General features: G+C 42.8%; 2 protein-coding genes across 2 annotated transcripts in view; both read left to right on the plus strand.

Moving 5' to 3' along the window:
* The window catches only part of rfc5 (replication factor C (activator 1) 5), an 86,677-nt gene that overhangs the window by 61,308 nt on the left and 3,880 nt on the right, over nucleotides 1-21,489 (plus strand). The window contains exons 7-9 of the mRNA XM_070887705.1: nucleotides 2,233-2,314; nucleotides 2,408-2,537; nucleotides 3,845-3,922. Of these exons, the coding sequence (XP_070743806.1) occupies nucleotides 2,233-2,314; nucleotides 2,408-2,537; nucleotides 3,845-3,922 (290 nt within the window). The remainder of the gene's footprint in view (nucleotides 1-2,232; nucleotides 2,315-2,407; nucleotides 2,538-3,844; nucleotides 3,923-21,489) is intronic.
* On the plus strand, nucleotides 4,765-20,345 carry LOC139268892 (uncharacterized). Its single transcript, XM_070887704.1, has 2 exons — nucleotides 4,765-4,838; nucleotides 11,528-20,345. The coding sequence occupies exon 2, from the start codon at nucleotides 18,044-18,046 to the stop codon at nucleotides 19,097-19,099; it is 1,056 nt and encodes a 351-aa protein (XP_070743805.1). The 5' UTR covers nucleotides 4,765-4,838; nucleotides 11,528-18,043; the 3' UTR covers nucleotides 19,100-20,345.

The raw sequence follows: 21,489 nt of genomic DNA on the forward strand, positions 1-21,489 counted from the left end.
ACAGAAGAATAATACTGTTTCCTGATGTGGGGAGACCTAGCAGACAGGCAGTACATAATGCATGGAGGAAGATTGCAGGGAAGGTGCCAGGCACCTCCATATATGTGAGGACGCACCCTCCCAAGAGGGTGCTGACCAGTCAAACCTGGCCCTTCCAGGATGGTGATGGGTCGACGCATTCTAGCTCTGGGGCGACGGGGATCCTCCTCCTGCGCCACCTCCTCCTCAGGTGGTACTGTTGGCTCGACCTCCAGCGGCTGTCCCCTCATGATGGCCAGGTTGTGCAGCATGCAGCGGACCACGACGATTATGGAGACCCATTGAGGAGAGTACTGCAAGGTGCCACCAGAGCAGTCCAGGCACCGGAACCTCTGCTTAAGGATGCCTATGCACTGCTCGATGATGCACCTGATGGCACAATGAGCATCATTGTATGCATGCTCTGGCGCTGTCTTGGGGTTCTGCAATGGAATGAGCAGCCAAGTGGACAGGAGATATCCCTTGTCCCCAAGCAGCCAACCGCAATCCTGTCGGGCCGGTCAAGACAGTGGGCACACAGGTCTTGTGCAGAATGAATGAATCATGGCTGCTGCCTTCCTTGCTCGCTGAATCTCTGCACGGTGCTGACGGTAACGCCTTCTCCTGTGTGCAGCCCTGCTTCTGAGCAGGTGTTGCCCTCCCAATACTCCTCCCATCCTCAGGGTGAATCCTGCCAAGCAGGTCTCTGCAGCCCACAGAGTCAGACCTGAAAGTTTTACAAAAGTATGTGCAAATCTCTAAGCAGCACTCAGCAGGTTTAATGGAGCCAAAACAATACAACTATATGAAAAGCTAAATACTGCGGATGATGGAATCGGAAATAAAAACACTAAAATTAATAAAACTATTTCCCTACCAAAGGGCCCCGATCGCGGCAACACTCCAGCAGTGTCGGGTTCAAGCACCAACTCGAATACCTCACGGGGGTACTACGCCTGAAAAAGTCCTACCTTTTTGCAGCTGAAAATCCCTGTGGTGGCCATTTTCCAGTGGCCCACCCGCTGCTTACTTTACCACGGAAAACCCTCCTTTATTTTGGCGTCACCTTGCCATTTCCGGCGGAAGTGAGCACCGCTGAATATGGCTCGGAGAGGGAAAAATCACTTGACCGCGGCGGCGGATCGATTTTTCCAATCAGCCGCCCAAACTCCTTCGGGGACGGTGAATTTTGTCCCCCAGATTTATCCCTCCTTTTTTTGAACAGGGGTGTAACATTTGCAATCCTCCAGTCCTCTGGCACCACTCCAATATCTAAGGAGGATTGTAAGATTGTGGCCAGCACCTCTGCAATTTGTACCCTTGCTTCCCTCAGCAACTTAGGATGCATCCCCACCGGACAAGGGTAACTTATCCACTTTAAGTACTGCCAGCCTTTCTAGTAGCTCCTCTTTTACTATGTTTATCTCATCCCAACAACCTCCTCGTTACCGTAGCTTTGGCAATGTCCTTTTTTAGTACCTCAGCCATACCTATTGCCTCCACCAATGGTCCTCTGACAACCCTTTTACTGTTAATATGCCTATAAGACCTTTGGATTCCCTTTTATGTTAGCCGCCAATCTATTCTCGTACTGTCTGATTGCCCTCTTATTTCCTTTTTCACTTCTCCTCTGTACTTTTTATGTTCAGCCTGATTCTCCCATATTGTTGGGATTATCTAAAGCTGTACTCTGGTAACACACCTTTTCATGGTCTTGGTAAGGGTTATCTGCCCAAAGAACATAGCACTTTATTCTAGCACCAGTTCTGATGAAAGCTCATTGACCTGAGACGTTAACTCTGTTTCTCTCTCCACAGATACTTGCTGAGTATTTCCAGTATTTTCTGTTTTTATTTCAGATTTCCAGCATCCGCAGTATTTTGCTTTTGTTTTATTCTATTTTTGCTTTATTCTATCTTTGTTATTCACTTTAGTCAGGCCTAGTCTAAGAAGTTACAAGGATACTAATTAGGAATACCTGACTAGAGCAGAACGTGTGAATGCCTTTTATATCTTATAAGGATCCCAGAATGTAAAAATTAACTCTCTTAACTAAGAATATCCCAGAATACATGTCTTGCACCAATGAGAGTAGTTAAGTCACTGGTAATCTATATTATGCATTTTTGATCATAATGAACAGCTCTCAAAATTTTTCAAGGCAAACTCGCTGATTAATTAATAATAATAGTTATTGTGAACGTGTCCTTGCAGTGTCCACATAACTCCAGATGGACTGAAAGCCATTGTGACGCTTTCCAATGGTGACATGCGTCGAGCTTTGAATATTCTACAGGTCAGTTATTTGTATGTATTGTGCAGTTAATACAATTGTTGGCTTTACCTTGATTACACTGAAACTAATTCAGTTGTGTGCCAAATCAAACAGAGCACAAATATGGCATATGATAAAGTGAGTGAGGATACGGTATACACCTGCACAGGTCATCCACTAAAATCAGACATCGCAAACATCCTTGACTGGATGCTGAACAAAGACTTCACCACTGCATATAGGAGTATCCTTTGGAATTGAAAACAGAAGAGGTTACATTTAATATTGATGTTTTTACTAATATAACATTTGTATTTTGTTTCTGTTTAAACCTAATTCATAGAATTACATAGAAATTAAACACAGAAACAGGTAATTCAGCCCAACCAGTCCATGTTTATCCTCCAAATGAGCGTCGTTCAATATGCCCTCCCCAGTCCCATATTCCACTTTCCTTCAACTACATATCTAACCTATTCATAAATGTTGACACACATCTCTGCTTGAATCACTAACTTAGGTAGTGCATTTCACAGCCTCATAACACTTGTGTAAAAACAAATATGTGTGTGTTAATGTGTGTATATATATATATATATGTTTATATAGATAGATGTACATAATACGTTTCTCCTACTCTCTGTCCTAAATCTTACATTTAATCTATCTGTTTCCCCTCATTCTGGATCTCTCGATCATTGGAAACGGTCTGTTTCTATCTACCCTGTCCCATTCCTTCATAACTTTAACGCCTCAATCAAATCACCCCTCAGTCTCCTCTCTTCTAACAAAAACAGTCCCAATTTCTCATCTTCATGTTTGTATTTCCTCGTACCAGTCAGTATCCCAGTTAATTTGTGCTGTACCCTCTCTATTGCCTCAACATCCTTCCTCTAGTGTTGAGCCCAAAACTGTACCGTACGCCAACTGTGGTCTTACTAAATATTTATACAGATTCACCATTATATCGTAACTTTAATTCATCATGAATATTTCTGTTTTGGTGACTGACTAAATATTTGAACAGTATTTAAAATGAATCCCAAGGTGACTAGAAATTGTGGCCAATTAGTATACGTGGAAAGCCATATAGAAGCAAAACATTCACTTAAATCACATTTTAGACCAACCATAAACAACATTGATGGAGATTGTGGAAAAATTTGATCACTTTTTGACTTCGCTGACTGGAGTAAAATGAGTTACCAAGTGGCAAGGGAAGATAAATTAAAAATAAATTTAAAATGTAACAAAATTATCTTGAGCTTCAAGTATGCATTGTTGCCAGCAAAAGCACAGCCACCAATGTATGGAACTTATTCTCTCTCTGTATTGCACAAACTGTTTCTGTGCAAAATATGTATATGCAATACTTTGGGCACGGGAGAAAAGTTTCAGTATCTATAATGGACTAATGAAGATCTTGTGCAGTGGTATGAAAGTAAAAGTTTCCCAGGTTATTGTGCTGCAGCTTTTTTATATAGATGAGAGGGAAGGACATTTAGTTTAAGTAAAGATGGTGTTTTTAAAATCCCTTAACGTTCTCTTCAGATATCATGGAATTAAAGACATTAAAAGGTTTAGCCCTACATGACATTCTGACTGAGATTCATACTTTTGTACATAGAGGTAAGAGATCTAGATCTAATGAACTGGAACCATTTGCTTTGTGGCATGTTGCAATTTTATTTACTTTTTTTCTCATAAAAATTATCATTGGTAAATATTAAAAGTACACCACCATTGTCAATCTGTTTATTGCATCTCCTTTATGAGAGAGATATTTTTGTATTTCTACAGGTTGGAGAGCAATTCCAATCTTCTATTTTAATGTGTCTCATTCTGGCCAGATGCTGTTAAACTGGCTATTAGTATCATTCTCATTTCTACATACCATAACATCGAAGAAGAGGTCAAAGATGAAGTCCTGATGGAAGCAGTGTGACATTTTGAGTTGTCTTTTCCATTCTGTTTGACTCTTGCACAACTGTACAATGAGGAGACACATGTTTTACTAGCTATAGTAGCAACATTAATTTGTTCTTTGAAATCATAGAAAAACTGTGATATACTTCTGAGTGATGAGTAAAATCGGTTAGCTCTGTTAAGTAAGTTCCTGGGAAAATCTGATTATTTCCAATCTAAGAGTTTTATAATGCTACGTGGTGGTATGGTGCGTATTGCCAGCTTGGCTCAGTTGGTAGCACTCTTCTCTGAGTTAAAAGGTCGCACTGCAGGATTTGAACACATACTGGCCCAGAAATTCCTGTAACACCATTCCTGTGGGCAGTCTGGTAAAATAAAGAAAAAAATGCACACTTACCATTCTCTCCTGTGCCCTCTTGAACTTCTGATTCTGTGATGAAGATTATCGGGCAGCGTATGACATCATGCCGCCCGGGAATGTGCGCGAAGCCTGTGGCTTCTTTCGGAGTCTGTCCCCGCCCACAGGAGCTGTCAAAAGGAGCTCATTTACATAGCTACACCCCCAATTTTTTTAAACTTCAGTGCTGCAGCTTTAGAGATCACCACAAGGCTTTGAAAGGTGAGATTTTTCGATGATTTTTTAATCTGTTAGAATAGTTTAAAGATTGTCTAATTTATTTTAAACATTTTAACAATTTAAACACTTTAAAAGTTAATTAAAGCAATATAAAGACTGTTTAAAAACCTTTTAAATAATCTTTTAATTACGTTTATTATCTAAACTGACCATTGCTTTAATTTTGGGGAGAGGCACCAGTAAATGGGGAGATAGGGGAGGAGCACCAATAAATGGAGCCAACTTGCAATGATTGTGAGTGAAAGAAGGTCAGAATGTTTTCTAGGATTAAAAATAGAAATAAGGAGCTTCCCCTGATGGCTAAGTTGGTAGATGCTGGCCCACGCAGACTAGGAAGATCAGAGAATTATACCTGGTCTATGTTAAGTTAGCTGAGGCCAGCAGCAAGCTCGAGACACCAGACCAGTATACTACAAACCATTACAGAAAGCAGCAGCTGCTTTTACGATTGAAATGTTTCCATTCAACACGCAGCCTTCAAAGCAGCTATAAAAAACAATCCTTCTATCTACAGTGCTGATGTCAGGATTTAAAAAGTAAAATTCCCGTAATGTACACTAATTACCTGATTCCTCCAGCACCTCTGCCCACAGAATGCAGGCTGTACACCTACTTTATCTCGCGCAGAACTTTTGTGTCCTAATCCTTGGCAGAAGATCTCTAAAAGTCAAAATTTTGCACGAGAACTCATAGTTCTCTAGCGCATGGGGAAAACCTGTCCAGCTTGACAGGTTGGAAAAGCCAGTTTTCAGTGCATGCGCTTTTCCGACGCCTTCCCGGGTCCATAGAAACTTCGTACGGGCCTGGGACATCGGAATTTCTATTTCAATATAAATTGTCATTTCTGTCCAGTACTTTGGAATTGCATCTCATGTTTTGTATAAGACATTAAGCTGAAGCCTTGTCTACCTTTTCAATTGGACACTTTTTAATATTAAAAAAAATTCTCATGACAACATTCAAAGTAGTGCAGGGTGTTCTCTTGGTGCCCTTTTTATTTCATGTTCTGGCATGGCTGGCATTTATTGCCCATCCCTAGCACAAATCTGTGGCTTGCGAGGCCACTTTTTAAAAAATTCGTTCTGGGATATGGACGTCGCTGGCCAACATTTATTGTGCATCCTTAATTGCCCTCGAGAAGGTGGTGGGGAGCTGCCGCCTTGAACCGCTGTGGTCCTTGTGGTGAAGATACTCCCACAGTGCAGTTAGGGAGGGAGTTCTAGGATTTTGACCCAGCGACGATGAAGGAACGGCGATATAGTTCCAAGTCAGGATGAACATAAGAAATAGGAGCAGGAGTAGGCTACCTGGCCCCTCGTGTGTGCGCCGCCATTTAATAAGATCATGGCTGATCTGATCATGGATTCAACTCCACTTCCCTGCTCGCTCCCCATAACCCTTTATTCCCTTAAAAAATCTGTCTATCTCCACCTTATAAATATATTCAATGACCCAGCCTCCACAGCTCTCTGGGGCAGAGAATTCCATAGATTTACAACCTTCTGAAAGAAGAAATTCCTCCTCATCTCAGTTTTAAATGGGCGGCTTCTTATTCTGAGACTATGTCCCCTAGTTTTAGTGTCCCCTAGTTTTAGTTTCCCCTATGAGTGGAAATATCCTCTCTGCATCCACCTTGTCAAGCCCCCTCATTATCTTATATGTTTCAATAAGATCACCTCTCATTCTTCTAAACTCCAATGTGTATAGGCCCAACCTATCTTCATAAGTCAACCCCCTCATCTCCAGAATCATCCTAGTGAACCTTCTCTGAACAGCCTCCAATGCAAGTATATCCTTCCTTGGATATGGAGACCAAAACTGTACGCAGTACTCCAGGTGTGGCCTCACCAATACCCTGCACAGTTGTAGCAGGACTTATCTGCTTTTATACTCTATCCCCCTTGCAATAAAGGCCAACATTCCATTTGCCTTCCTGATTACTTGCTGTATCTGCATACTAACTTTTTTGTGTTTCATGCACAAGGACCCCCAGGTCCCTCTGTACTGCAGCACTTTGCAATTTTTTGCCATTAAATTATAATTTGCTTTTCTATTTTTTTTTCTGCCAAAGTGGATAATCTCACATTTTCCCACATTATACTCCATCTGCCAAATTTTTGCCCACTCACTTAGCCCGTCTAATATCCCTTTGCAGATTTTTTGTGTCCTCACAATTTGCTTACCCACCCATCTTTGTATCACCAGCAAACTTGGCTATATTACACTCGGTCCCTTCATCCAAGTCTTTAATATAGATTGTAAATAGTTAAGGACGCAGCACCGATCCCTGCGGCACCTCACTAGCCACTGTTTGCCAACCGGAAAATGACCTATTAATCCCGACTCTCTTTTTTCTGTTAGTTAGCCAATCCTCTATCCATGCTAATATATTACCCCCAACCCCGTGAACTTTTATCTTGTGCAATAACCTTTTATGTGGTACCTTATCGAATGCCTTCTGGAAATCCAAATACACCACACGCACTGGTTCCCCTTTATCCTCAAAGAACTCTAGCAAATTTGTCAAACATGATTTCTCTTTCATAAAACCATGTTGATTCTGCTTGATTGAATTATGCTTTTCCAAATGTCCTGCTACTGCTTCCTTAATAATGGACTCCAGCATTTTCCCCAATGACAGATGTTAGGCTAACTGGTCTATAGTTTCCTGCTTTTTGTCTGCCTCCTTTGTGTAACTTGGAGGGGAACTTGCTCCCATGCGCCTGCTGCTCTTGTCCTTTTAGGCGGTAGAGGCCGCGGGTTTGGGAGTTGCTGCCGAAAAAGCCGTGGCGAGTTGCTGCAGTGCATCTTACAGATGGTACATACTGCAACCACGTGCACTGGTCAGGTGGAGGGAGTGAATGTTGAAGGTGGTGGATGGGGTACCAATCAAGTGGGCTGCTTTGTCCTGGATGGTATCGAGCTTCTTGAATGTTGTTGGAGCTGCACTCATCCAGGCAAGTGGAGAGTATTCCATCGGACTCCTGACTTGTGCCTTGTAGATGGTGGAAAGGCTTTGGGGAGTCAGGAGGTGAGACATTTGCTGCAGAATACCCAGCCTTTGACCTACTCTTGTTGCCACAGTATTTATGTGGCTGGTCCAGTTAAGTTTCTGCTCAATAGTGACTCCCAGGATACGGATGGTGGGCAATTCGGCGATGGTATTGCTGTTGAATATCACGGGAAGGTGGCTAGACTCTCGCTTTTTGGAGCTGGTCATTGCCTGGCATTTGTGTGGCGCGAATGTTACTTGCCACTTATCAGCCCAAGCTTCAATGTCATCCAGGTCTTGCTGCATGCGGGCATGGACTGCTTCACTTCTGAGGAGTTGCGAATGGAATTGAACACTGCAATCATCAGCGAACATCCCCATTTCTGACCTTATGATCGAGGGAAGGTCATTGATGAAGCAGCTGAAGATAGTTGGGCCTAGGACACTGCCCTGAGGAACTCCTGCAGCGAAGTCCTGGGGCTGGGATGATTGACCTCCAACAACCACAACCATCTTCCTTTGTGTTAGGTATGACTCCAGCCAGTGGAGAGTTTTCCCCCTGATTCCCATTGACTTCAATTTTACGTGGGCTCCTTGATGCCACACTCAGTCAAATGCTGCCTTAATGTCACGGCCAGTCACTCTTGCCTCGCCTCGAATTCAGCTCTTTCGTCCATGTTTGGACCAAGGCTGTAATGAGGTCTGGAGCCGGCTGGTCCTGACAGAACCCAAACTGAGCATCGGTGAGCAGGTTATTGGTGAGTAAGTGCCGCTTGATAGCACTGTTGACGACCCCTTCCATCACTTTGCTGATGGGAAGGTAATTGGCCGGATTGGATTTGTCCTACTTTTTGTGGACAGGACATACCTGGGCAGATTTCCACATTGTTGGGTAGATGCTAGTGTTGTAGTTGTACTGGAACAGCTTGGCTAGAGGCGCAGCTAGTTCTGGAGCACAAGTCTTCAGCACGACCGCTGGGATGTTGCCAGGGCCCATAGCCTTGGCTGTATCCAGTGCGCTGAGCTGTTTTTGATATCACGTGGAATTAATCGAATTGGCCGAAGACTGGCATCTGTGATGGTGGAGACCTCAGGAGGAGGCACTTCCGGCTGAAGATGGTTGCAAACACTCCAGCCTTGTCTTTTACACTTGCGTGCTGGGCTCCACCATTATTGAGGATGGGGATATTCATGGCGTCTCCTCTTCCCGTTAGTAGTTTAATTGTCCACCATTCACGACTGGATGTGGCAGGACTGCAGAGCTTTGATCTGATCCTTTGATTGTGGGATCGCTTATCTCTGTTTATAGCATGCTGCTTCCACTGTTTAGCATGCATGTAATCCTGTATTGCAGCTTATCCAGGTTGGCACCTCATTCTTAGGTACACCTGGTGCTGCTCCCGACAAGCTCTTCTGTATTCCTCAATTGACTAAGGTTGGTCTCCTGGCTTGAAGATAATCGAAGAGTGAGGGATCTGCCGGAACATGAGGTTACAGATTGTGATGGGATACAATTCTGCTGCTGCTGCTGATGGCCCATAGATGTTCAGTTTTGAACTGCTAGATTTGTTCTGAATCTATCCCATTTAACACAGTGGTAGTGCCACACAACACAATGGGAGGGTGTCCTCAGTGTGAAGACAGGATTTCATCTCCACAAGGACAGTATGGTGGTCGCTGCTACCAATGCTGTCATGGACAGATGCATCTGTGACAGGTAGATTGGTGAAGACAAGATCAAGTAGGTTTTCCCCCTCATGTTGGTGTTCTCACCACCTGCCGCAGGCCCAATCTGGCAGCTATGTCCTTCAGGATTCGGCCAGATCGGTCAGTAGTAGTGCTACCGAGCCACTCTTGGTGATGGACATTGAAGTCCCCCATCTGGAGTACATTCTGTGCCCTTGCTACCCTCAGTGCTTCTTCCCAGTGGTGTTCAACATGGAGGAGTACTTACTCATCAGCTGAGGGAGGGTGGTAGATGGTAATCAGCAGGAGGTTTCTTTCCCCATGCTTGACCTGAAGCCATCAGACTTCATGGGGTCCAGAGTCGATGTTGAGAACTCCCAGGGCCACTCCCTTCTGACCACCGTGCCACCACCTTGGGTGGGTCTGTCCTGTCGGTGGGACAGGACATACCCAGGGATGGTGATGGAGGAGTCTGGGACGTTGGCTGAAAGGTATGATTCTGTGAATATGATTATGTCAGGTTGTTGCTTGACTAGTCTATGGGATAGCTCTCCCAATTTTGGCACAAGCTCCCAGATGTTAGTGAGCAGGACTTTGCGGGGTCGACTGGGCTGGATATGCAGTTGTTGTGTCCGAATTGGATATGCAGTTGTTGTGTCCGAAGCTAGTGCCAAGGTCGATGCTGGGTGGGCCTTCCGGTTTTATTCTTATTATTGTTTATTGTAGCGGTTTGTTACAATTGAGTGGCTTGCTAGGCAATTTCAGAGGGAAGTTAAGAGTCAATCACCTTGCTGTGAGTCTGGAGTCACATATAGGCCAGACCAGATAAGGACGGCAGATTTCCTTCCCGAAAGGATATTAGTGAACCAGATGGGTTTTTACGACAATCCGGTAGTTTCATGGTCACCATTACTGACAGCTTTTTATTCCAGATTTATTTAATTAACTGAATTTATTTAATTAACTGAAGTTGAGAAGGCAGTTAAAGATTACATATGGGCCAGACAAAGTAAGGATGGCAGGTTTCTTTCCCGAAAGGACAATAGTGAACCAGTTAGGTTTTTTTTGAGAATCCAAAGCTTCATGGTTGCATTTTATTTAATCTCCAGATTTTTTTTTAACTGAATTCAAATTCTCAAACTGCCATGGTGGGATTTGAACTTGCATTCTCTTGATTATTAGTTGAGTAACATAACTACTATACTCAATCTGACAAACATTTCTGTCTTAACTAACATCACTAAAACTGATTAACTGTAATATATCTCATTTGCCCTTGATAGCACAAATCAGCTGTCACACTTGTCTGTATAACAGTGGTGATTACTTCAAAGAGTCCTCCTCTTCTTTCGTATGGTTGTAGCAAAGTAAATCAAATTTCAATATCCAAGTTGGATATCCAGGCCAAAGCTAGTGTAACAGTGTGGATATCTTGTTGGCTGCAAATTTCTTCTGAGGGCAGTGCTCAAAGATGTACTTCAGAGTCTGACCAGGAGCTCCACAGTTGCATGCTGGGGTTGATGACCGCCTTCTCTCGGCCCAGCCTGTTACGTGATCTTAGCTCTTAGATCACAATTAATGTTGTCTCAAAGGACACTGGGCTTGTCGTTAAATCGACCTCCCGATGATAGTAGCAAACCAACCAAATCAAACTTCAACAAGAAATTTGTTGATTGCAAAGTTCTTTCCGACAGCATAAAGATATGAAAGGTGCTTTGTAAATGCAAGTTCTTACTGTATGGGTAGAACTGCTTATAGATTGATAAGACTAAACTGACATTTTGCTACCACGTTAATTTCCCATGTATCCTGATTGTAATCTTTTAGTATGGAAATGCAGCTTAAACCTACATAGATATCATAAGATATTAAGTTTCTAGAGATTTTATGTAAACTATAAAACACAGACAACATCAGCCTTGGCCTTGCTGATAATGCCATTGAAATCTCATCCTATACTATTTTTATTATTCCATTTTCTTCTCTCCTGAAGATTACTTTCCAGCGGGATTGTTGTAAAGCAACCTGGACTTGGGGAAACTTCAATGATTTGTTTTCATTTCCCTAGCCAAGGTATTTTCAGTCCAAATGTAGTCCCTTACTGATGGTGTGGTTGACATCAATTAACTCAGCACATATCCTGGACCATTTTGCTTTATATTACTCACCAGCACACCAAGTGCATTTACCCAGTAAATGTAGTCACAATGCACTAATGAAATGTGACATCTAAAACTAGGCAGGACTGAATTTCCTGTTCCTGCACCTGGGGCTATTAGATTGTCTGAATATAGAAAAAGTAGATGGGGAGTAGCGCACACTAATAAGGGAGCCTGTCTCATTTTCCATTAATTTAAATAGATGGAAAAACAGGTGTGGTCCCTTATTGGTGCACACTCCTCCCAGCCTGATTTGCCTATACATGCTGCACCCAAGCAATCTAATGGCACAGGATCAGGGAAATCGACCTTGCCATGCCTATGTATTGCCTGCACAATACATGATGTAATGTTAGTGTTTGTAATGAATATATTTAAATTAATGTGGCGATTTCCCCAACATCATACCTTTAAAAAAAAAAGAGCAAAAATAAGCTGATCTTGAATGTTTTGAAAACCTGGATACATTTGTTGAGCTCAAATATTACAGAAAGGTCTCAACGTCATCAGTTATGTTGAAAAAAAGTCTAGTAGTACAAATTTTTTTCTTAAAAACTTGTAAACCTTGTTCATTTATAAATAACTATTCTCGGTACCAATGATATAAACACCCCATCTTAATTCTGTAGTTAAAAACATGACTCTTAATTTTCCTGGGGGACACGCGGTGTTCATTTCCACAGGAAATTCAGAATCATTTTATGCTCTGTCCCTTGAGTGCTTCTGCAGTAATCACAATAAAGATATTTTTGTGAGCCCTGTTTCTGCAATTATGTGATAGTCTTCAGCTCTGCAGTACAGTACCAGCAATAAGCTACCAGTGCTGGGCAGTGAGCAGACAAGAGCTTTTGGTAGTATTTTCATCATGATCTGTTTAGGATAACCAATCTGAACTTGAACTTTGTTCTCTCGCATCTCCCCCACCTCCCCGCATCCCCGCTCCACCCCACTCCCAGTGCTAATTTTGAAATAAAGAAAATGTGGTTTTTTGGAATATCTTTAACAAGGCAAGGACATGAGAGGCCCAGTATACAGCACCCTGAAGGGTGTGGTCATTCTATGTTTAAAAATTGGATTGAACATTTTGTAACTAGATAATTTTTTAATACACAATTCAGTAGAATGAATGGAAGTACCAGAGTAAGATGCGGAACACTACTTAAATTATACCAAAGGCAATGGTGTAAGACACTTTCAAGATAATTTGGTCATGCAAATTAAGTCTGTAAGCGAGGAGTTTTGCATAAAGTGATGTTTGGTTGATTTTATTGAGGATCCAGGGAGAATTGTTTCAATGTGTGTCTTATGTGTTAGTCATGTAAACTGGGTATTTCATGTTGCTATAGATTAGTAAGGAGATGTTTGGGGAAATCTCATGGGTGCATTCAGTAAACAGTGTAGTTGATAGCTTTGTTACAGCTGTGTGCATTCAAATACTCAGCAGAGACCAGATCCTGAAACCGACACCATCTGCCGGGTGATGCTGGATGTTTTCTTGCTCTTGTCTCCCTGGAGACCATTGCTGTTTCCATAACAACAAGATGTTCTCTTGTAGGAGGAGCCACTTGGTGGCTTTTGAGAGAATGACCTAATAAGTTATTAAAGTGTGGCTCCTGTAAATAAACACCAAGATTTGGCTTTAGAACATTTTGATTTGCATCTGCCTGGATCAATTGTCCTGTGTCAGGTTACTGCTATTGTCAGTTTGCTTCAGGAATATACTATGTTTTACCTGAAACCATTGTGTACAACAGATTAACTTGTACACAATAGAAACTTCACAATTAGATTTAGTACTGAAACTGGACACATTCAAGCACTTTATAGTAGCTTGACTTTTCCTCCACGACCCCCCGCCCCCCCCCCCGGTTTTCTGTATTAGGATATTTCAATTTCATGGTTCACTTAAAATCAAATTTAAAACTTTTGCTTATAATAGAAAAATGTGCCATTTCCAAATCCTAAACATTGGTATTCAGTATGTGAATCTCAGTCATCGTGATCCCTCACCCCCAGTCTCTGTCCCTCCCACTGCTGCCTCCTTTTCCCCTTCCCAACTCCGTTCCCGTGCTGTTAGATGCCTTGTTCGCACTCTCCAGTACAAGTCCCTCTTTAAAGCTCAGCACTTTGACCATGCTTTTGGTTACCTCCTAATTTCTCCCGCACCCTCATGACGTGCTCTGAGATGTTTTTTCTACGTTTAAAGGTGTTTTATAAATGTAAGCTAATGCTGTTGCTTGTCCCCAGGGAAAATATAAATTTTCAATTGCAGAATCCTACTGTTAAGTGGACTTGCAGAACTTAATTTTAATAAATGTACTGAATTCTTCTATTAGTTATCTCTTCTATTTGATTTTTTTAAAATACCCTCTGTGCAAATGGTATCAGTAATCTGCATACAAGTTCCTGCTGTGATAAAAGATTGTACACATAGACACACATCTGATCAGAACTTGTGAGCTAAGCAAAGTTATCAGCCTATGTCTTGACATTAAGCATATTTTCCAGCGAAGCAATTTATTTTTGGAAAACTAGTTTGATTTAGGTTGGGCCTATATACATTGGAGTTTAGAAGAATGAGAGGTGATATTGAAACATAAGATTCTGAGGGGGCTTGACAGGGTAGATGCAGAGAGAGGATGTTTTCCCTCATGGGGAATCTAGACAAGGGGTTGCCCATTTAAAATGGAAATGAGGAGGAATTTCTTCTCTGAAGGTCATGAATCTTTGGAATTTTCTACCCCAGAGAGCTGTGGAGGCTGGGTCATTGAATGTATCTCAGGTGGAGATAGACAGATTTTTTAATGATAAGGGAGTTAAGGGTTATGAGGAGCGGACAGGTAAGTGGAGTTGAGGTCAAGATCAAAGATAGTAATCTCCAGTGCCACGTGCTAATGAGTACAAGCATAGAAGGATAGAGAGGATGAACGTGTGGCTGGAGAGTTGGTGCAGGAGGGAGGGCTTTAAATTCCTAAGGCATTGGGACCGCTTCTGGGGGGAGATGGGACCTGTACAAACTGGATGGGTTGCACCTCAACAGCGCCGGGAGCAATATCCCTCGTGGGGAGTTTTGCCAGTGCTGTTGGGGAGAGTTTAAACTAGCTTGGCAGGGGGATGGGAACCTGAGAACAAATTCAATAGGGACGGAAATAAAGCTGAAATTGCAAAGCAAGAATGTAGAAAGTGAATTTGTAAGACAGAGGAAACAAGGATTAGTAAGTAGTAATCAAGGCGGTTCTCCTATGCTAAATGGTATATACTTCAATGCAAGGAGTATAGCGAATAAGGTGGATGAGCTGAGAGCACAGGTAGACACTTGGGACTATGACATTATAGCCATTACAGAGACATGGCTGAAAAAGAGGCAGATTTGGCATTCCTGGTTACAGGATTTTTAGACAGGACAGAAGGGGGTAAAAAAGGGGGAGGGGATTGTGGTATTGATTAAAGAAACTTACAGCTGTGAGGAGGGATGATATGTTAGAGAGATCATCAAATGAGGCCATATGGGTCGAACTGAAAAATAAAAAAGGGTCGATCACACTGCTGAGCGTGTATTATAGACCACCAAACAGTGGAAGGGAGATAGAAGAGCAAATATGTAGGCAAATTTCTGTGAAGTCCAAAAACCATAGGGTAGTAATAGTAGGGAATTTTAACTAGCCTAATATTAATTGGGACAAATATAGTGTGAAGGGTATAGACGGTGTGGCATTCCTAAAATGCATTCAAGAGAACTTTTTTTAGTCCGTATGTAACAAGCCCAACACCGGAGGGGGCGGTTTTGGATTTTGTTTTGGGGAATGAAGCTGGGCAGGTGGAAGGGGTATCAGTGGGAGAGCATTTGGGTGCCAGTGACCATAATTCAGTCAGATTCAAGGTCGTTAAGGATAAGGACAAGGATAGACCAGGAATAAAAGTCCCAAATTGGGGAAAAGCTAACTTTGCTAAGTTGAGAGGTGATTTAGCGACAGTGGACTGGAGACGGCTGCTTGGGGGTAGATCAATGTCTGAACAGCGGGAGGCATTCAAGGAGGAGATCTGAAGGGCTCAAGCCAAACGTGCCCTTAAAGAAAGATGGTGGGAATAATAATTCTAGAGCTCCTTGGATGTCTAGTGACCTACAGGGGAGGATAAAGAAAAAAAGGGAAGCTTATACCGACGGCTAAATACTGTCGAATCTCTGGAAGAATATAGGAAATTTAGAAGTGAAATTAAAAAGGATATTAGGAATGCTAAGAGAGAGCATGAAAAATTCTTGGCAAGTAAAATCAAGGAAAACCCAAAGATGTTCTATAAATATAACTAAAGACAGGGTAGGGCCTATTTGAGACCATGAGGGTAATGTATGTGTGGAGGCGGAGATGTGGGTATGCTTCTTAATGAATACTTTGCAACTGTTTTCACAAAGAAAAGGGGCAATGTAGATACTGTTATCGAGGAGGAGTGTGAAACTCTGGATGAAATAAACATTGAGAGAAGAGGTATTAAGGGGATTAGCAGCTTTGAAATTGGATAAGTTCCCAGGCCTGGGTGAAATGCTTCCCAGGCTGTTGAGCGAAGCAAAAGAGGAAATAGCAGAGGTTTTGACTATCATTTTCCAGTCCTCTTTGGATTTGGGCATGCTGCCGGAGGATTGGAGGACTGCTAATGTGGTATCCTTGTTTAAGAAGGGAGAAAGGGATAGGCCAAGTAATTACAAGCCTGTCAGCCTAACCTCAGTGGTGGGAAAATTATTGGAAAAAATCCTGAAGGACAGGATAAAGCTACATTTAGAAAGTCTAGGATTAATCAGGGACAGTCAGCATGGATTTGTTAAGGGAAGATCGTGTTTGACTAACCTGATTGAATTTTTCGAAGAGGTAACTAGGAGGGTTGATGAGGATAGTGCGTACGATGTAGTGTATATGGACTTTAGCAAAGGTTTTGATAAGGTCCCACATGGCAGACTGGTCGTGAAGGTAAAAGCCCATGGGATCCAGGGCAAAGTGGCAAGTTGGATCCAAAATTGGCTTAGAGGTAGGAAGCAAAGGTAGATGGAAGTTTTTGTGACTGGAAGGATGTTTCCAGTGGGGTTCTGCAGGGCTCAGTACTAGGTCCCTTGCTTTTTGTGGTATATATCAATTATCTAGATTTGAATATAGGGGGTGTGATTAAGAAGTTTGCAGATTACGCTAAAATTGGTTGTGTGGTTAATAATGAAGAGGAACGTCATGGACTGCAGGAGGATATCAATCTACTGGTCAGGTGGGCAGAACAGTGGCAAATGGAATTTAATTTGGAAAAGTGTGAGATAGGTAATGCACTGGAAGTGTAAATGAACAAAGGGACCTTGGAGTGCTTGTCCACAGATCCCTGAAAGTAGCAGGCCAGGTGGATAAGGTGGTTAAGAAGGCATACGGAATGCTTGCCTTTATTGGCCGAGGCATAGAATACAAGAGCAGGGAGGTAATGCATAAATTGTGTAATACACTGGTTGGGCCACAGCTGGAATACTGCGTGCAGTTCTGGTTGGCATATTGGAAGGACGTGATTGCACTGGAGAGGGTGCAGAGGAGATTTACAAAAATGCTGCCTGGAATGGAGAATCTTAGCTATCAGGGCAGATTGGATAGGTTGGGTTTGCTCTCCTTGGAACAGAGGAGGCTGAGGGAGTCCTCATTGAGGTGTATAAAATTTTGAGGCACCTGGCTATAGTAGATAGCAAAGACCTATTTCCCTTGGTGGAAGGGTCAATTAGAAGGGGGCATAGGTTTAGGGTGGTTGGTGGAAGGTTTACAGAGATTTGAGGGGAAGCTTCTTCATGCAGAGGGTTGTGGAGGTCTGGAATTTACTGCCTGGAAGGGTGGTGGAGGTGGAAATCCTCAACACATTTAAAAGGTACTTGGATGTGCACTTGATGTGCCACAGGGATCGGTGCTGGGACCACAACTGTTTACAATATACATAGATGACCTGGAAGGGGGGACTGAGTGTAGTGTAACAAAATTTGCAGATGACACAAAGATTAGTACATTGGTACCAACGACATGGTAAAAAAGGGGATGAGGTCCTACGAGACGAATTTAAGGAGCTAGGAGCTAAATTAAAAAGTAGGACCTCAAAAGTAGTAATCTTGTGATTGCTACCAGTGCCACGTGCTAGTCAGAGTAGGAATCGCAGGATAGCACAGATGAATACGTGGCTTGAGCAGTGATGCAGCAGGGAGGGATTCAAATTCGTGGGGCATTGGAACAGGTTCTGGGGGAGGTGGGACCAGTACAAACTGGACGGTCTGCACTTAGGCAGGACCGGAACCAATGTCCTAGGGGGAGTGTTTGCTAGTGCTGTTGGGGAGGAGTTAAACTAATATGGCAGGGGGATGGGAACCAATACAGGGAGACAGAGGGAAACAAAAAGGAGACAAAAACAAAAGACACAAAAAAGAGATGAGTAAAAGTGGAGGGCAGAGAGACCAAAGGCAAGAATCAAAAAGGGCCACTGAATATAAAAGGGCTGCAGGAGGGGTCAAAACTAAAAATCATGGTTTAAAAACTAGGATGAAAAAACACTACCTAAATGCACGCAGCATTCGAAATAAAGTAAATGAGTTGACGGCACAAATCATTACAAATGGGTATGATTTGGTGGCCATTACAGAAACATGGTTGCAGGGTGGCCAAGACTGGGAATTAAACATACAGGGGTATCTGACGATTCAGAAAGATAGGCAAGAAGGGAAAGGAGGTGGGGTAGCTCTGTTAATAAAAGATGATATCAGGGCAGTTGTGAGGGATGATATTGGCTACAATGAACAAAATGTTGAATCATTGTGGGTGGAGATTAAAGACAGTAAGGGGAAAAAGTCACTGGTCGGCGTAGTTTATAGGTCCCCAAATAATAACTTCACGGTGGGGCGGGTAATAATCAAGGGAATAATGGAGGCATGTGAAAAAGGAACGGCAGTAGTCATGGGGGATTTTAACCTACATATCGATTGGTCAAATCAAATCGCACGGGGTAGCCTGGAGGAGAAATTCATAGAATGCATACGAGATTGTTTCTTAGAACAGTATGTAACAGAACCTACAAGGGAGCAAGCCATCTTAGATCTGATCCTGTGTAATGAGACAGGAAAAATAAACGATCTCCTAGTAAAAGATCCTCTCGGAATGAGTGATCACAATATGGTTGAATTTGTAATACAGAGTGAGGATGAGGAAGTTGTGTCAGAAACGAGCGTACTATGCTTAAACAAAGGGGACTACAGTGGGATGAGGGCAGAGTTGGCTAAAATAGACTGGAAACAACGACTAAACGGTGGCACAATTGAGGAACAGTGGAGGACTTTTAAGGAGCTCTTTCATAGTGCGCAACAAAAATATATTCCAGTGAAAAAGAAGGGCGGCAAGAGAAGGGATAACTAGCCGTGGATAACCAAGGAAATAAAGGAAAGTATCAAATCAAAGACCAATGTGTATAAGGTGGCCAAGGTTAGTGGGAAACTAGAGGATTGGGAATATTTTAAGCAACAGCAAAGAATGACTAAAAAAGCAATAAAGAAAGGGAAGATAGATTACGAAGGTAAACTTGCGCAAAACATAAAAACAGATAGTAAAAGCTTTTACAGATATATAAAACGGAAAAGAGTGACTAAAGTAAATGTTGGCCCCTTAGAAGATGAAAAGGGGGATTTAATAATGGGAAATGTGGAAATGGCTGAGTCCTTAAACAATTATTTTGCTTCCGTCTTCACAGTGGAAGACACAAAAACCATGCCAAAATTTGCAGGCCACAAGAATGTGGGAAGGGAGGACCTTGAGACAATCACTATCACTAGGGGGGTAGTGCTGGACAGGCTAATGGGACTCAAGGTAGACAAGTCCCCTGGTCCTGATGAAATGCATCCCAGGGTATTAAGAGATGGCGGAAGTTATAGCAGATGCAGTCGTTATAATCTACCAAAATTCTCTGGACTCTGGGGAGGTACCAGCGGATTGAAAAGCAGCTAATGTAACGCCTCTGTTTAAAAAAGGGGGCAGGCAAAAGGCAGGTAACTATAGGCCGATTAGTTTAACATCTGTAGTGGGGAAAATGCTTGAAACTATCATTAAGGAAGAAATAGCGGGACATCTAAATAGGAATAGCAGACGCAGCATGGATTCATGAAGGGGAAATCATGTTTAACTAATTTACTAGAATTCTTTGAGGATATAACGAGCATGGTGGATAGAGGTGTACCAATGGATGTGGTGTATTTAGATTTCCAAAAGGCATTCGATAAGGTGCCACACAAAAGGTTACTGCAGAAGATAGAGGTACGTGGAGTCAGAGGAAATGTATTAGCATGGATAGAGAATTGGCTGGTTAACAGAAAGCAGAGAGTCGGGATAAATGGGTCCTTTTCCGGTTGGAAATCAGTGGTTAGTGGTGTGCCACAGGGATCAGTGCTGGGACCACAACTGTTTACAATATACATAGATGACCTAGAAGAGGGGACAGAGTGTAGTGCAGATGACACTAAGATTAGTGGGAAAGCGGGTTGTGTCGAGGACTCAGAGAGGCTGCAAGGAGATTTGGATAAGTTAAGCGAATGGGCTAAGGTTTGGCAGATGGAATACAATGTTGGAAAGTGTGAGGTCATCCACCTTGGGGGGGGGGAAAAAACAAAAAAAGGGAATATTATTTGAATGGGGAGAAATTACAACATGCTGCGGTGCAGAGGGACCTGGGGGTCCTTGTGCATGAATCCCAAAAAGTTAGTTTGCAGGTGCAGCAGGTAATCAGGAAGGCGAATGGAATGTTGGCCTTCATTGAGAGGGGGATGGAATACAAAAGCAGGGAGGTCCTGCTGCAACTGTACAGGGTATTGGTGAGGCCGCACCTGGAGTACTTTGTGCAGTTTTGGTCACCTTACTTAAGGAAGGAAATACTAGCTTTGGAGGGGGTACAGAGAAGATTCACTAGGCTGATACCAGAGATGAGGGGGTTACCTTATGATGATAGATTGAGTAGACTGGGTCTTTACTCATTGGAGTTCAGAAGGATGAGGGGTGATCTCATAGAAACATTTAAAATCATGAAAGGGATAGACAAGATAGAGGCAGAGAGGTTGTTTCCACTGGTCGGGGAGACTAGAACTAGGGGGCACAGCCTCAAAATACGGGGGAGCCAATTTAAAACCGAGTTGAGAAGGAATTTCTTCTCCCAGAGGGTTGTGAATCTGTGGAATTCTCTGCCCAAGGAATCAGTTGAGGCTAGCTCATTGAATGTATTCAAATCACAGATAGATTTTTAACCAATAAGGGAATTAAGGGTTATGGGGAGCGGGCTGGTAAGTGGAGCTGAGTCCACGGCCAGATCAGCCATGATCTTGTTGAATGGCAGAGCAGGCTCGAGGGGCTAGATGGCCTACTCCTGTTCCTAATTCTTATGTTCTTATTATGTTCTTATGAAGCGCTGTAACCTGCATGGTTGCGGACCTAAAGCTGGTAAGTGGGATTAGACTGGATAACCTCTTGTTGGTTAACGCAGACACAATGGTAAGTACTTCAGGGAATCGAATACGGCCAGAGTGATGATCTGGACTGATTTCGATTGCCTGGATGGGTTGGAGAGGAATTTTCCCAGATTTTTTTTCCCCAATTGGCTTGGGTTTTTATCTGATGTTTTGCCTCTCCCAGGAGATCGCATGGCTCCAGGTGGGGTGGAGTGTAAAATGTAATACGTGTGGTATCACGGTTGTGTGGGGCAGACAGGTTGGGCCGGATGCACTTTACCTGTCCGCCATTGTTCATATGTTTATATGTAACCTTCA

The sequence above is a fragment of the Pristiophorus japonicus genome, chromosome 8 (assembly GCF_044704955.1).
Source record: "Pristiophorus japonicus isolate sPriJap1 chromosome 8, sPriJap1.hap1, whole genome shotgun sequence".
Lineage (NCBI taxonomy): Eukaryota > Metazoa > Chordata > Chondrichthyes > Pristiophoridae > Pristiophorus > Pristiophorus japonicus.